The sequence below is a fragment of the Podarcis filfolensis genome, assembly GCF_964270895.1.
Source record: "Podarcis filfolensis genome assembly, chromosome: 2".
Taxonomy (NCBI): domain Eukaryota; kingdom Metazoa; phylum Chordata; class Lepidosauria; order Squamata; family Lacertidae; genus Podarcis; species Podarcis filfolensis.
In genome coordinates this window covers 7,537,949-7,554,284 of record NC_139605.1, presented here as the reverse complement: position 1 = coordinate 7,554,284, position 16,336 = coordinate 7,537,949, and the positions used below count along the sequence as shown (strand labels likewise).

At 45.4% G+C, this 16,336-nt stretch overlaps 1 protein-coding gene across 1 annotated transcript; it reads right to left on the bottom strand.

Moving 5' to 3' along the window:
* Positions 1-439: 439 nt before the first annotated feature.
* Positions 440-10,476, bottom strand: LOC310752696 (uncharacterized protein). Its single transcript, XM_083593608.1, has 4 exons — positions 10,400-10,476; positions 5,141-5,227; positions 3,605-3,728; positions 440-1,519 (listed from the first exon to the last, which is right to left on the bottom strand). Exons 1-4 carry the CDS (start codon positions 10,400-10,402, stop codon positions 1,008-1,010), a joined length of 726 nt encoding a protein of 241 aa, XP_083449734.1. The 5' UTR covers positions 10,403-10,476; the 3' UTR covers positions 440-1,007.
* Positions 10,477-16,336: the final 5,860 nt, after the last annotated feature.

The following is a 16,336-nucleotide window of genomic DNA, read 5'->3' as shown; positions in this document are numbered from 1 at the left end:
CCAGCTGAGACCTCCACTTCCCCAGCCAACAGCACCATGGAGCTATTCCAGAACCACCTGGCCGTGAGGAAATAAGAGAGGTCTAGACTTTCCCCAGCTAGCTTGTCTTGGCCAAGACATTGCAAAGCTTAGATTGAAACATGTTGTTTAGTATCTTCATGTAAACCACATTGTAAAGGTTTGCCAGAATAGCAGTAGTTAAATATCTTAAACAATGCACCAACATATACTTACAGGATGTTTAACATGGCAGCCTTAAAGTGACAAATGTATCACATATAGAAACAGAAGAAAAACGTAACAAATTTTATTGGCAAAGGCATTCTGATATTTACAGAAGCAATTCCCAGATAAAACATGTATTTCCAAAAGAGAAATGTTTATGGGAATAACATAAATGTCAATTTAAGAATGGAGAAACAGAAGGTTTTGGAACAGCTCTCTCTTCTGTGTGGAGTTAACTTCCTATAGCCATGCCTAGCTTTTTATTTTGAGTTTGATTCCTCCCATAGGAAACTAAATGAGCAACTAGACTTGGTTAAAATCCTTCCACTAAAAGAATTAAAACCAACCAAGATCCATAAAAACTGAGGCAGGGAGTTCCGCAGAAGGTAAGCATGCACAATGTTGCATTTAATTGCCTTCCCAGGGCACTCAAGGCAGGTCCCCATCTGCTCACGTACAAGTACTAAGATGTCCCGTTGACAATATTTACCCTCTGTGCATTCTTCAGTGTGAAATAAGGCATGCACAACCTTTCCACATTCTAAACAGTTATTCCATTGGCTGCCTCTCTTACACTCATGTATTTGAGCTATCTTCACAGATCTTGCTACACTCTGGTATTTTCTGTGGCTCCCTCCACCTTATGGATTACTCAAAGTATTGCAAGGCTTGTGTCAAAATGGAAACTCATTTGACACCCATACAAAACGTTTCTTTTTGGGGAGGTTGGTTTATATTTATACAAGTCTTGACTGAGAAGCATAGCTTGTGCCACAGTCTGGCTACTCCCCTGTATGGCTCCTCTGATGAGCTTTAAGGAAATTGCTGGATCTGAATCTCCATCCACACTCTGAGCATTCATAAAGCCTCTCAGCAGTGTGGGTTCTTCGATGCAGAATAAGTTGTGAACCCAGCTTGAAGGTCTCCCCACATTTACGGCATTTGAAAGGTCTCTCCTCAGTGTGAGTTTTCAGGTGGCAACTAAAGCTTGAACTCTCTCTGAAACCTTTCTCACACAAGACACATTTAAAGGGTGTCTCTGCTGTGCAGATTCTTTGATGTATAAGAAGATCAAACTTTGAATAAAAACTCTCTTTGCACTTGGAACATTTGAATGGGTTTTGCTGTCCAATGAGTGTTGGAGAAAGAGAAGCACCTTCTCCCCTCTCCGCTATGGGGCTTCCCCCTAGCCTCCTTCGTCCATCTTGCAATGTCAGGTTTTCACTCATCTCTTCATCCTGAGGTCCAAATGTGCTGTGTGGTTCTCCCTCAGTTTCAGTCAACTGCATGCCATCTGTAAGAATAATAATATAAAGCCCGATAGGACTCAACCTGAGAAGCAGAAACTTCAGTAGGAAACCCACTAAATGTGTTTGGGTGCCATTTCCTTTATTTAAACTCACTATTCCACATACTGATACTGGGGAGTCTTTAGCATATGTTCTGCAAAGATCTGCCCAGCGCCCCCAAGTCTGACAAGCGCCACCATTGTGAATGACAAGCGCCGCTGCTAGCGCAGCACATCTTTGGTAAAGTCGAAAATCCTTTAGTGAAACAGTAGGTATACATTTCGGTAATACAGTGGTACCTCAGGTTAAGTACTTAATTTGTTCCGGAGGTCCGTACTTAACCTGAAACTGTTCTTAACCTGAAGCACCACTTTAGCTAATGGGGCCTCCTGCTGCTGCCGTGCCGTCGGAGCGCGATTTCTGTTCTTATCCTCAAGCAAAGTTATTAACCTGAAGCACTATTTCTGGGTTAGCAGAGTCTGTAACCTGAAGCGTATGTAACCTGAAGCGTATGTAACCCGAGGTACCACTGTACCTAGGTATATATGTATTTCGTTTTCTAGCTTGATCAAAATTATTTATTATTTCGTAACAGGTAGATCCGGGGTCAGCAACCTTTCTCAGCCGTGGGCCAGTCCACTGTCCCTCAGACCATGTGGTGGGCCGGACTATATGGGGGGGGGGGCCGGTGGCGGCAATGAATGAATTCCTATGCACCACAAATAACCCAGAGATGCATTTTAAATAAAAGGACACATTCTACTCATGTAAAAACATGCTGATTCCCAGACCGTCTGCGGGCCAGTTTTAGAAGGTGATTGGGCTGCATCTGGCCCCCGGGCCTTAGGTTGCCTATCCCTGAGATAGACAGTTAAGAGCGTAGGTGGCCCCCCAGAATTTGGTGCCTGGGTGCGTCGCACCCCTTGCACCCCGAGTAAAGATGGCCCTCTACTGATATTATCATTCTCCTGGAGAAACCCTCTCAGTGAGTGAGATGGATCCCCTAGCTGTCCTCTTCACGCATAGCTGGGATTCTGAATTTAAATTGTTATCTTCCTTGCCCCCAAGCTATGGGGGTGAAACTCACCAATGACTCACTGAACCACATTTCTAATATGGTTACTGCCTTACAGAACATACCTAAAGAAAATAGATGCATCATCACTGAATACCCCAACTCCCCAGATTCCTGGAGAGTTTTGTGGGAAATGTGGGGGACTGAATTTAAGATTGGAAAAATGAAGAACTGAAAGAAGTGAAATTGACTGATTCTTCCATCCATATATACAATAGTGGAAACCTTTTGGGGAAAGTATATTTCTGAGGTCTGATGGCTCATGACACCACTTTTTGGGGGAGTAATACCATATTATTATTTATCAATGGAAAGATCATGTAATGAAGAATGTAATGCAACAAAGTTACTGCATATCAACCTAAGCAAGTTGTGCTTCCTTTTTTCTGGTTATTTGGCTATACCTTTTGATAGAATATAGATAATTGAACAAACTTTGTTGCATTACATTCTTTGTTAAATTATCTTTCCATTGACATATAATTTTATGGTATTACTACAAAAAAGGTGGTGTTGTGAGCCATCAAACCTCAGAAATACACTTTTTCTAAAAGGTTTCCACAATTTTGACCACTAGTAGTATACATATATACTAGGGACATGGGTGGCGCTATGGGTTAAACCACAGAGCCTAGGGCTTGCCGATCAGAAGGTCGGCAGTTCGAATCCCCGCAATGGGGTGAGCTCCTGTTGCTCAGTCCCTGCTCCTGCCCACCTAGCAGTTCAAAAGCACGTCAAAGTGCAAGTAGAAGCTCCGGCGAGAAGGTAAACAGCGTTTCCGTGCGCTGCTCTGGTTCACCAGAAGCGGCTTAGTCATGCTGGCCACATGATCCGGAAGCTGTATGCCGGCTCCCTCGGCCAGTAAAGCGAGATGAGCGCCGCAACCCCAGAGTCGGCCATGACTGGACCTAATGGTCAGGGGTCCCTTTACCTTTTTATACATATATACTGCTGTTGGAATCACAGAGCATCTTATAACTCAGGAACAAAGAAGCCATCTCCCTCCTGCCCTTACCTATCAGGCTGGTCTCACCTCTGCCGTCTTCCCTCTTGGGTGTCAGCCAAGGTTGCCAGACCACCACTGTGGGGGCAGCTTGGCATGCTGTGGATGAACTTGGAACCACCACCTCTGACTGTATCTGAAATACCAATGGTGGACCATTTTAAGGATAGATAAGCATTACTGGATGTGAAGGCTTCATCCTACGTTTCACCACCCTATCTTCATACTCCAATTGCCTTAGCAAGAGAGCAAAACCAGGGCTAGATTTCACCCAAGGAATCTAGAAGTCTTTGTGGAGCTTCTTCTGGAGGTCACAGAGAAGCCTCCAAATCAGCCTGGCTTGCAGGCTGTTCAACTGGGACAGGGCAGGAGGAGAGCTCCGGGCTACGCACCCTGAAGGAGTGTCTCCACCTCCATCGTTCAGCCTGGACACTAAGGTCCAGCTCCGAGGGTCTTCTAGCCGTTCCCTCCTTGCGAAAAGTGAAGTTACAGGGAACCAGGCAGAGGGCCTTCTCGGTGGTGGTGCCCTCCCTCCCTGTGGAACACCCTCCCATCAGATGTCAAGGAAATAAACAACTTTCTGACTTTTAGAAGACATCTGAAGGCTGACCTTTTTAAGCAAGTTTTTAATGTTTGATGTTTTAGCGTGTTTTTAATATTCTGTTTGGAGCCGCCCAGAGAGACTAGAGAAACTCAGCCAAATAGGCGGGGTATAAATAATTTATCACCATCATCAACATCCCACCAGGCTGTTTTCCCCAAACCATGCCCATCCACCCATCAGCTGATGCCACTGATGTATGAGGAACTAGGGAGTCAATATACCGTATTTTTCCATGTATAAGACAATGTTTTTTGCTTAAAAAAAGTCAATAATTGGGGGTTGTCTTATACAGGGATGGTGGATGCACAGTGGTTTAAAAAAATACAGCTTCCATCGGCTGCCGGGTCTGGCTTAGGCGATTTCCTCCCACCAAAAGAACTTTTGGTGATCTGTCCCTGCACATGCACCCCCTTGCCGCCGCCCCAGGCACTCATAGGGGTTGCCACACCAGGGGGTGCTGGTGCTTTGAATATTCAATAGAATATCAATCTTGTTCTGTCTGTTGTTTAAAATATTGCTTTCTTAATTTTTGGATTAAAAAAATAGGGGTTGTCTTAAACACGGGGCATCTTATACACAGAAAAATACGGTAGCTCAGTCGGTAGAGGATGAGACTCTTAGTAGGAATGTGGCCTTTTCAGTCACTTGGGAGAAAGAGTTTTAGGGCAGAGCGATATTGCAAGACGCAAGGACTTTACCCTCTCCTACACAGTGACCTTCGTGGTCCATTGGCCTCACCGGAGAGAAAGATCCGGGCTTGCAGCTTCGCCTTCTTGGTTGTAAAGTTAGGAGAGATCTCATTGCCTTATCCCATTATGTCTACCTGCCATGGATGCTTTAGCTGAGGTTCCTGCATTGCAGGGGGTTGGATGAGATGAGCCTTGTGTCCCTTTCGATTGTATGTTTCTATGATTCTATAAAACAACACAGTGAAAGGGTCTCACCTCGAGGTCCTGGAAGACTTCTCCTGTCTCCTCCACCCCAGCTTCTAACGGGGAACTTCTGGGTTTGCTCTCTTCCATGACTTTCCTCTGAAAAAACAACACAAGCTGAGAGTTAACATATGGGCTGGTGTGGTAATCCAAGGGGAAAGTAGGGAGTTGCCTGAGAGAATCAGACCTAATAAGGACTTCCAGTATGGCAGTCATGTCCAACAGGTCGGTCGCGATCTACTTGCTGATCGCGAAGCTGTTCTAGGCCGATCCCCCCCAAAAGCTCACAAACTCTGGCTCCCCGCCCCCCAAAGCTCATCAACTCTGGGTCATCCTTCCCAAAACAAAGCAGATCGCTGCAAGGTTTTTTTTTATACTGGGAGTAGATCGCAGTCTCTTGGGAGTTGGACTTGCCTGCAATATGGTATGCTTTGCATACAGAAGGTTTCAAGTTCAATCCCCGGCATCTCCAGGTGGGGCTGGGGAAATTTCTGTACCTAAAATCCTGTAGAACCCTTCCAGTGAATGTAAACAGTTCTGAGCTAGGTGGACCAATAGTCTAATGATGATGATGATGATGATAATAATTTATTAAATTTGTATAACACCCTTCATCTGAAGAGCACAGGGTGGTTCACAACAAAAAAATACAAAATGAGAACACAAAATACATAATAAAAATGATAATAAAAATCAATAACCCCTTCCTACAAATACAGTTAAAAGGCCAAGTGTGCTGATCAACCAAAGGACTGGTTGAACTATGTGAGGGTGATCTGGCTGCAACATCTGTCACCCCATTGATCGCCAGGGTTGATTCGGCCTGGTTGAAGAGCTCCAAAGGCCTTCTGGCGGTTCCCACCCTGCAAGAAGTGAGGTTACAGGGAACCAGGCAGAGGGCCTTCTTGGTAGTGGCGCCTGCCGTGTGGAATGCCCTTCCATCAGATATCAAGGAAATAAACAACTATCTGACTTTTAGAAGACATCTGAAGGTTGCCCTGTTTAGGGAAGTTTTTAATATTCTATTGGGAGCCGCCCAGTGTGGCTGGGGAGACCTGGCCAGATGGATGGGGTAAAAGTAATTAATAATAATAATAATAATAATAATAATAATAATAGCCCCTCCAGGTTGCATATATGTGTAAATATGGAGTGCTGTGTAACAATATATTTAAAGCACATGACTACCTCCCCAAGAATCCTGGGAACTGTAGTTTCCTTATCACAGAGCTACAATCCCCAGCACTCTAAACCAACTACAGTTCCCAGGAATCTTTGGGGGAAGTAATGTGTTTTAAATGTCTGGTAAAGATCTGCCCTGTTAGTGACATGCATTATTTTCAATGGTTTGGCTCTGAGTAGAACTCATAATGGCTACAGCCCACTGTCCAGGGGATGCTAAAGATATGAAAATGCCTTGATACAAAATCAGGTGGTTTTTTTGCCATTGCATACAACACAAATGTATATGGAGTAAATAAAACAAATGGAAAATAAAGAGAAACCAAACTCTCTTGTGTTCAGTGGGACTTACTCTCAGGTAAACATGAAGCTGAGGCTCCAATACTTTGGCCACCTCATGAGAAGAGAAGACTCCCTGGAAAAGACCCTGATGTTGGGAAAGATGGAGGGCACAAGGAGAAGGGGACGACAGAGGACGAGATGGTTGGATAGTGTTCTCGAAGCGACCAGCATGAGTTTGACCAAACTGCAGGAGGCAGTGGAAGACAGGAGTGCCTGGCGTGCTCTGGTCCATGGGGTCATGAAGAGTTGGACACGACTAAATGACTAAACAACAAACATGTGTCCCTACATGTCACAGCATTACAGTTTGAAAGCTTATGGTTTCACACCTTATGACATCTTAATGTTGGAAGGACAATTCTGCCCATCTTCAGTGATCCAGAATTCAAAGGACAAAAAGCTTCCCTCACCACCTGGGCTTCCACTGGGGCACAAATTTCCTCCTTTTGTTAACTCACCAAGATCCGTCTCCAGCGTCAACAGAGGGCCCCAAAGCAGCACCCACTCCAAGAAGTGAAATACATTCAAAGGAGCCCCCAATGAGTTAAACATCAGGAAGGGAAAGGCAGAAGCAAGAACCCAAATTTGGAGCGCCTTCCTGGGTGAATCCTGTTCTCCAGGGAGCTCTTCCTAGGGGCAAACCAGCCGTTCCAAGAGAGGCAGTCATGACTTTCCTTCTTCCTCCTCCTATAGCTCCTTTCTCATTTGCTCATTAAAATGGGAACCAGCTGCAGGTCATTTGTATGGAGTTTTCAGGGAGCTTGCTGGGAATTGTAGTCTTGAGGAAGTGGAAACTTTGGCAGGGAGAAACCATCGGAACTGAAAAGAAACTGCTGAGGTTTTGTTTTCATTTCAATACGAAGAATAACTTCACATTGTTTTCTTGCTCAGCTTTCCTATAGTGTCTTCTTGAGACTTAAAAAAAAGGATGAAGGATGTAAGAAAATGGTTTGCTGGGAATCAGCAATGGTGCTGATATAAATCACCCCCACATACCCCACATGAATGGATTTGTTTAGCCCAGTTGGACAGGCAGCGTCACCCAATGGATAGTTCATAGCTGTCAATGTTTTCCTTTTTTAAAAGGGAAATTCCCTTATTCCGAATAGGATTCCTCGCAAGAAAAGGGAAACGTTGACAGCCATGGATAGTTGCAAGGGAGGGAGAGACAGGATCTTGCCCTAATTCGAACAATTACGCCACACTAGCTCTCTTATTCAATTGAATGCCAATCAGGGAGTTTTCTGGGTCAGCAAGGGCTGTTGGGAATTGTAGTTCTCATAGAATCACCAAATCATAGAGTTGGAAGGGACCTCAAGGGTCATCTAGTCCAACCCCCTGCAATGCAGGAATCTCAGCTGAAGCATCTATGACAGATGGGCATCCAACCTCTGCTCAGAAACCTCCAAGCAAGGAAAGTCCACAACCATGCATATTTTTATACAGTGGTACCTCAGGATGTGAACAGGATCCGTTCCGGAGTCCCGTTCACATCCTGAACAGAACGTAAGACGCGACTGCGTGTCTGCGCATGCACGGTTCGTGTTTTGCCACTTCCAAGACTACGCGTGACGTCATTTTGACCGTTTGCGCATGCGCGAGCAGCGTATGACTGTACTCCTCTGACATCTCCCATGCCCATGCTCAGAATCTAATTTGAAGTTATATAGAGATCTATACATTTATAAGATTTTAAAATCCTGACTTGCCACTTTTAAAAACCTACAAGGAAGGCAGGCCTTTGTCTTCCTGCAGGTCCACCCCATATGTCAGAATGTCCCCTCACAGTCCTTACATTTCCAACCTTTGTACCAACCTTAGTTGTTTAGTCGTGTCTGACTCTTCGTGACCCCATGGACCAGAGCACGCCAGGCACTTCTGTCTTCCACTGCCTCCTGCAGTTTGGTCAAACTCATGCTGGTCGCTTCAAGAACACTGTCCAACCATCTCGTCCTCTGTCGTCCCCTTCTCCTTGTGCCCTCCATCTTTCCGAACATCAGAGTCTTTTCCAGGGAGTCTTCTCTTCTCATGAGGTGGCCAAAGTATTGGAGCCTCAGCTTCAGGATCTGACCTTCCAGTGATCACTCAGGGCTGATTTCCTTAAGAATGGAGAGGTTTGATCTTCTTGCAGTCCACGGGACTCTCAAGAGTCTCCTCCAGCACCATAATTCAAAAGCATCAATTCTTCGGCGATCAGCCTTCTTTATGGTCCAGCTCTCACTTCCATACATCACTACTGGGAAAACCATAGCTTTAACTATACGGACCTTTCTTGGCAAGGTGATGTCTCTGCTTTTTAAGATGCTGTCTAGGTTTGTCATTGCTTTTCTCCCAAGAAGCAGGCGTCTTTTAATTTCATGGCTGCTGTCACCATCTGCAGTGATCACGGAGCCCAAGAAAGTAAAATCTCTCACTGCCTCCATTTCTTCCCCTTCTATTTGCCAGGAGGTGATGGGACCATTGGCCATGAATTTCGTTTTTTTTGATGTTGAGCTTCAGACCATATTTTGCGCTCTCCTCTTTCACCCTCAGTAAAAGGTTGTTCAATTCCTCCTCACTTTCTGCCATTTGTTATAAGAAAAACTGCTCCCTTTCCCTTATGGGGTATTTCAGAGCCTGTATAGAGTCCTTAAGTGGGTTTCCCCATCGGTAGAAGAAAATAACAGAGGCCAACTGTAGTAAGCCTGATCTTTATTCAAGGAACTGTTGCAACATGGTCCCCACTCACCACATGCAAGAGGTAGGAGAACCCAGAACAATGCTGTCCAAGCCCTTATACAGACTTTTGAAATTGCCCACCCTGTAGCCCAAGACCCCCCCCGAAAAAACCCCATCATACATACATCACAGAAGGAGGCAGTCTACAGCAGAAGTCCTGCCTGCCAGGATAGCTGAAAATAGTCACTCATTGCTTTACCTGGGCAGCCTGGCCATTCTTTTGTGATGGTTAATACTTTAGCTCCTGAATCCAGCTCACAGGCTCACCCTTTTCATACACCAATACGCCCTTAATACAGGATTTGCAAGCAAAAAGACAATAGGAAGGCTTTCCCCCTTTGCCTCCCTTATTGCAGAGGAATATTTAAGGTCATTGGGAGAGTCAAAATGGCTTCAGGACTGCTCTCCCATACTATTTCAGACACATGGTTCATATATTTAGATATGTGTGCATTTATGATTATTTATTCTATATCTGAGACCTTAAAATTCTCATAACACATTCTTGTACCTTTGAGCTAGCTTCTCTGTGGGTCTTTTTTGATATCTTTGAGCCACAACTTCTGTTCCCCTTGATCCTCAGCAGGGCTTGGCTGAGGGGTTTTTGGAGAGCAGCAACATCTGCAGGGCATCACATACGCCCGGGACAGGGAGCCTGTGCTCTCCAGATGTTGCACAGCCAGTGCTAAGGGATGAAGGGACTTTGGGAGTCCAACAACATCTGGAAGACTGCAACTTCCCAGTTGCTGAAACTGGAAATAATCTATATCTATATCTATATCTATATCGGTTTATTGGAGGGGCACAAAACACCTCCTGAGATGTGTGCAAACCTGGTGGCCACCTACAAGAAACGTCTGACCTCTGTAATTGCCAACAAGGCTTTTGCCAGCAAGTACTAAGTCATCTTTTGCAAAGGGATCAAACACTTATTTCACTCATTATAATGCACATCTCTGACTATTGTCTTCTGGGTTTCTGGGGGTTTTCCTGTTGTTATTCTGTCTCTCACAGATACAACAAACCTACCATTAAAATTATGGACTGGTCATTTCTTCCTCAGAGGGCAAACGGGCAAATTTAGCAGGGGATCAAATACTTTCCCCCCTCACTGTATTATATATATTTCCTAAATCAGCTTTGAACTGAGCAAATGCCCAGGGGGCGGAGCGCTCAACTCCCCTTCCCACCTCCCAGGAGTCGCCTTGGGAACAGAGCCTGGATTCCTAGAGAGGATCTCGACCCGTAGCTTTCTGTTTCGAATGCGACTCCCTTGCCGGAAACGACGTCACGAGCAGCTGCTTTTGAAAAATCCCCGCTTCCTGTCGGCTCTCTCTTTTTCTTACAGCGTGGCTGAACCTGGATCATGGATGCTCGCTGGGCTCGGTGAGGAGATCTCGCGTGAGCTTAGGGGAGGCTTTTAGTGTCTGCAGAGAGATGGGAAGCAGAAACTAAAAGAAGAGGCGGGTGTTTATTTTACTATGAAATAAAGTCAGAAAAGCCTATTTATGAATTAAAGATTAAGATAGTGTGGGTGCGTCTCTCCTCTTTTCTTTTTGATTCTTTTGCTCTTTTTACACATTAACTTTGTTTGGGTTTTTTATTGCATTATATAATAATAATAATAATAATAATAATAATAATAATAATAATTTTTTATTTATACCCCGCCCTCCCCAGCAAAGGCCGGGCTCAGAGCGGCTTACAAGCAATAATAAAAACAAGATGAATGATTACAACTTAAAAACAAAAATAAAATACAACATTAAAATAATGGAACATTAAAATATTAAAATGTAGCCTCATCGCAGGAGGAGAAGGAAAAGAAAAAAGAAAGAGAGGGAGGGAGGGAATCAAATTGGCTCCAAGCCAAAGGCCAGGCGGAACAACTCTGTCTTACAGGCCCTGCGGAAAGAAATCAGATCCTGCAGGGCCCTGGTCTCATGAGGCAGAGCGTTCCACCAGGCTGGAGCCAGAGTTGAAAAGGCCCTGGCTCTGGTTGAGGCCAATCTAACTTCCTTAGGGCCTGGGACCACTAGGGTGTTGTTATTTATGGACCTTGAGTCTCTCCGTGGGGCATACCAGGAGAGGCGGTCCCGTAGGTACAAGGGTCCTAGGCCGTGAAGGGCTTTAAAGGTCAAAACCAGCACCTTAAATCTGACCCTGTACTCCACCGGGAGCCAGTGCAGCTTGAAAAGCACTGGGTGAATATGCTCCCATGGCAGAGACCCCGTGAGGAGCCTCGCTGCAGCATTCTGTACCCGCTGGAGTTTCTGGGACAGCTTTAAGGGCAGCCCCGCGTAGAGCGAATTACAGTAGTCAAGCCTGGAGATGACCGTCGCATGGATCACTGTGGCCAGGTCGGGGCGGGAAAGGTAAGGGGCCAACTGCTTGATGCGGCGAAGGTGGAAAAATGTCGCCTTGGCTGTTGCTGTAACTTGCGCCTCCATGGAAAGGGAGGCGTCAAGGATTACACCCAAACTCTTAACAGAAGGCAATGGCACTAATTGGGCCCCCGCAAGAGAAGGGAGTTGGTCCCTCATCCCCATGCCATCCCGACCTAGCCATAGGACCTCTGTCTTCGAAGGATTTAGTTTCAGTCGGCTCCCACGAAACCATCCAGCCACAGCTTCCAAGCATCTTGTCAGTGTGTTCGGGGCCAAGTCGGTGTGGCCATCCATCAGCAGATAGAGCTGAGTGTCATCAGCATATTGGTGACAGCCCAGCCCAAAGCTCCGGATAATCTGGGCAAGGGGGCGCATAAAGATGTTGAAAAGCATCGGGGAGAGAATTGTGCCCTGCGGCACTCCACACACCAAGGAGTGGCGCGACGACATTTCCCTCCCTAGTGCCACCCTCTGTCCCCGACCAGAGATAAAAGAGCACAGCCAGTTACGGGCTATGCCCTGTATCTCCACGTCTGCGAGGCGGTGGTCCAGAAGATCATGATCGACCATGTCAAAGGCTGCTGACAAATCTAAAAGGATCAGCAGTCCTGACCCGCCTCGATCCAGTTGTCTACGGAGATCATCTGTTAGGGCAACCAGAGCCGTCTCCGTCCCAAAACCAGGACGGAAACCGGACTGAAATGGATCTAATGCCGATGTTTCCTCTAGAAACCTACCAAGCTGTTCAGCAACCGCTCTCTCAATTACCTTACCCAGGTATGGAAGATTTGAAACTGGGCGGTAATTGGATAGGTCTAAGGAATCTAATGAAGAAAATGTTGGAAACCCTTCATAAAATCGATTTAAAAAAGAAGGAAGGAAGAAAAACATATGACTTTTTTCAGGATTTGAAGATACTGGGGGTTTGGGAAGCATCCGCGCACCAATAGCAACATATTTTAAGGCGATTCCAGATCAGAGCCTCTTTCTACAGATTTCTGCTTTTGCACAACGAGGTAAAAGGGGGGATTTCAACAGCGGGTCTAAAGCGCCCCTTCAAATGGGTTTAATCTCCTTTGCAAGTTTCCTAGCCTGGTGTGGTGGTCTGTGTCCCCCGTCTTTTCAACTTTTGATTTCCCCGTTCCCCAGGATGTTACAAAAGTGAGGCAGAGAGAAAGAAAACTTTTATCAAAATAAGGCACAGGGTTGGATTTTACACGGAAAGCTGTAACTGAGAATGGGAGTGTGCCTACCCATACATATATTTTAATATGGACTTGTATTTTATCATGTACATGGAGTACAACTCAAACTGGTTGAGTTTCTGGAGGAGATAGCTTTTGAGGCTGTGGTTACGCTCTGCCTCCAGCTCTGCTTTTGAATATCAGTTGCTGAGAATTGGGAGAGAGTTTCTGTTGCATTCAGTTCCTTCTTGTAGGCTTACCACTAGAGGCAACTGGTTGTCTCCCTGTAAGAACAGGGAGCTGGACTAGAACCCTCTGTTGGCATTAAGTGGTTCATAAATAAACCTAAGAGATGGACCTTCGGTCTGACTGAGCAAGGCTCTTCTGGTGGTCAAGATATTTTTGTAACGCGAGCTGCCCTAAATTGAGCAAATGATGTTTTAGTCTTGCATCTAATCACAGCCACTCTTGTTTTTTCCCTGCTTTCCTTAGTGCTGCACTGTTTCTGCGAGGTGACCCATGGCAGATCAAAACCCCACAGTTCACTTCTTGTGGAAGTTGAGGATTTTTAAGGGAGGCCCATCTCCTACTCTTCTTTTTTTAAATAAATAAATAAATAAATAAATAAATAAATAAATAAATAAATTTATATTTGGTTTTTCAAATTAAAATTTTACAGAGATATATCGAACATAAATCATAAAAACAATCTCCTGGGCTTCCATCCTCCCCTTTGTGGGTCCTATTATTAATCATTTCCTCCTGCATCTTTTATGATAGCCCAAACCCATTACCTCTTCCATTATGTCCAGAATTAACCTTAAACTACAAGTGACGCGGGTGGCGCTGTGGGTTAAACCACAGAGCCTAGGGCTTGCCGATCAGAAGGTCGGCGGTTCAAATCCCTGTGACGGGGTGAGCTCCTGTTGCTCGTTCCCTGCTCCTGCCCACCTAGCAGTTTGAAAGCATGTCAAAGTGCAGGTAGATAAATAGGTACTGCTCTGGCGGGAAGGTAAATGTCGTTTCCGTGCACTGCTCTGGTTTGCCAGAGGCGGCTTAGTCATGCTGGCCACATGACCTGGAAGCTGTATGCCGGCTCCCTCGGCCAATAAAGCGAGATGAGCGCCGCAACCCCAGAGTCGGCCACGACTGGACCTAACGGTCAGGGGTCCCTTTACCTTACAAGTGATATTGCAATCCTAACAATTTTAACTGTTTACAATGGTCTGTAAGATAAGTTATAAGTTTTGCCCATTCCTTATTAAAATTTTGGTCTTCCTGATTACTGACTCTTCTGGTCATTTTAGCCATTTCAGCATAGTCCATTAACTTCATCTGCCATTCTTCTCTGGTAGGAACTTTATCTTCTTTCCATCTCTGGACCAGTAACATCCCTGCAGCCATGGTCGCATACATAAATAGTCTTTTCTGCTCCTTTGGGATTTTGGCTCCTTTTTGTAACTTCTCTGTTTTATCGTGTTTTTAATATTCTGTTGGGAGCCACCCAGAGTATATTATTATTTATTATTTTCCATTTCCCACCTTATCCCTGTAGAGCAGGAGAAGGGCAGCTGAGTCTTCCTCTGAAATAAATGTGGTGTCTTTAAGGTTCTTCCCTGATATATAAAAATATAAATCCGATCATGGAATAGGGATGCTTATTGAGGGCTGGATTGGACCCAGCACTATTGCTCTGCCCTAAAAGGTCTCCTTTCTCTTTCTCTCTTGGAGATGGCATCTCAGGTGGCGGCTGTGAGCTCCCCCATGGCAAGCCAGGCTTTGTGTTATGTCGAGAGGAGGCCGCTGGCCTCTGAAATCCAGCGAGGAGATGGTGATGAGAAGGCCTCCCTCTATCAAATCGTGCTTGAGCTCATGGATGTTGTGAATCGCCTTCCCGAGCCGACCTCAGCTGGATCTCCTTCCTGCCCTTCAGGAAGCTCAGAGGCTCCTTGGAGCCTGCAATGTATGTACTTTATAACAGGGATCCTCAAATATTCTACCCCTTAGAGTCACTTCAGATGGCTGAAAATTCCTGAGGCCCACCTGACACAAAATGACAGTGCAGGGGCAGAGCTCATCAGATAACCAGTGCTATATGGAGGCAGCGTGTAGTGTAATTGGGTGCAAATGACTGGCATAATTGTCCATGGATAACTAATCCATTTTTGGACATTTGCTAAATTCTCTGCCTTGCTGTTTTTCCCTCTTGTGGCAAGGAGTTCTGTAGGTCAGCTTCCTGAAGTTAAGTACAGCCATTTGCAAGTATCTTTCCTCGTCTCCTATACTTTGTTGACCTCAATATTTAGGGTTGTATTGAATTGTTTTTAATATTGCGTTTTGATGCTGTAACTGTCCCTTGGACCTTTGAGTGAAGGGCAGGAAATAAATAAGTAAATAACATTCTCCTTTCACACTCAACCTTATTTTCTGTGGGTGAACCAGTTTCTTCTGGGGAGGAGCCAGAAGCCCCCAGTGAAGCCACAGATGCCCACAGAGAAGGGAGATCCCGCGAAAGTTCAGAAGTCGCAAAGGGTAGCTGTCAGAGCAAAGGCCTTGCTCAACATCTACTTGGGGCACTGCTGGGGCTTGGCCCACATCCGACGGCTCCCTCAACGATAACCTTCTCTCCAGAACCTGGCTCCTTTAGAGGACAGTGAGGGGCAGAGGCATGGGACTTGTATAACTGCCTGCATCTGACAGAACAATGGGGAGGAGAACTGGGATGCTGTGGACACATCCAGCTTTTCAGGATTCCTCCAAGTGAATACCTCTCATTTCCTTGGCGTTGCTTCAGGTGCAAGACCTATTGAAGTGAATGAATATGACTAATTGGGGCTTGTTGATTTCAGTGAGCCTACTCTTGAGTTCAGCTTAGCTGCACAGCGCTTGAAGTCCCTCCTTATCGCTTACCTCTTCTGGAAAGCCTTTGGCCTATATGCACAGATACCTTTCTAATTAAGACCAGGGCTGTTGTCATCATCATCTACCCTTCTCTCAAAGGTCCCAGGGCAGGTTAGGGCATTAAACCACCCTCCCATCATATGTCAAGGAGATAAAGCACTACACAACTTTGAGAAGACATCTGAAGGCAGCCCTGTTTCGGGAAGTTTTTAATGTTTGATGTTTTGTTTTTATATTCTGCTAGAAGCCGCCCACAGTGGCTGGGGAGCCCAACCAGATGGGTGGGGAAAAACAACAACATAATTGAAGCAGATGAAGTTGATGGACTACATGGAAATGGCAGAAATGACTGGCAGAATCCGAGACCAGGGAGAAGAGTCGGTGGAAGAAGATTGGAAGAAATTTAAAGATTATCTACAGAAATATTGTAAAATTAACGAATGTTAGAATGATGTTGGATAGAAATTAAGTGGTTTCCAGCTGTAATGCTTCAA

What these genes read in the sequence shown, in the direction of transcription:
- LOC310752696 (XM_083593608.1), bottom strand. An exon ending in AAGTCTTCCAGGACCTCGAG is followed by an intron (nt 3,729 to 5,140) that starts GTGAGACCCTTT and finishes TTGGTATTTCAG; the next exon opens with ATACAGTCAGAGGTGGTGGT. An exon ending in AGGTGAGACCAGCCTGATAG is followed by an intron (nt 1,520 to 3,604) that starts GTAAGGGCAGGA and finishes TTATTCTTACAG; the next exon opens with ATGGCATGCAGTTGACTGAA.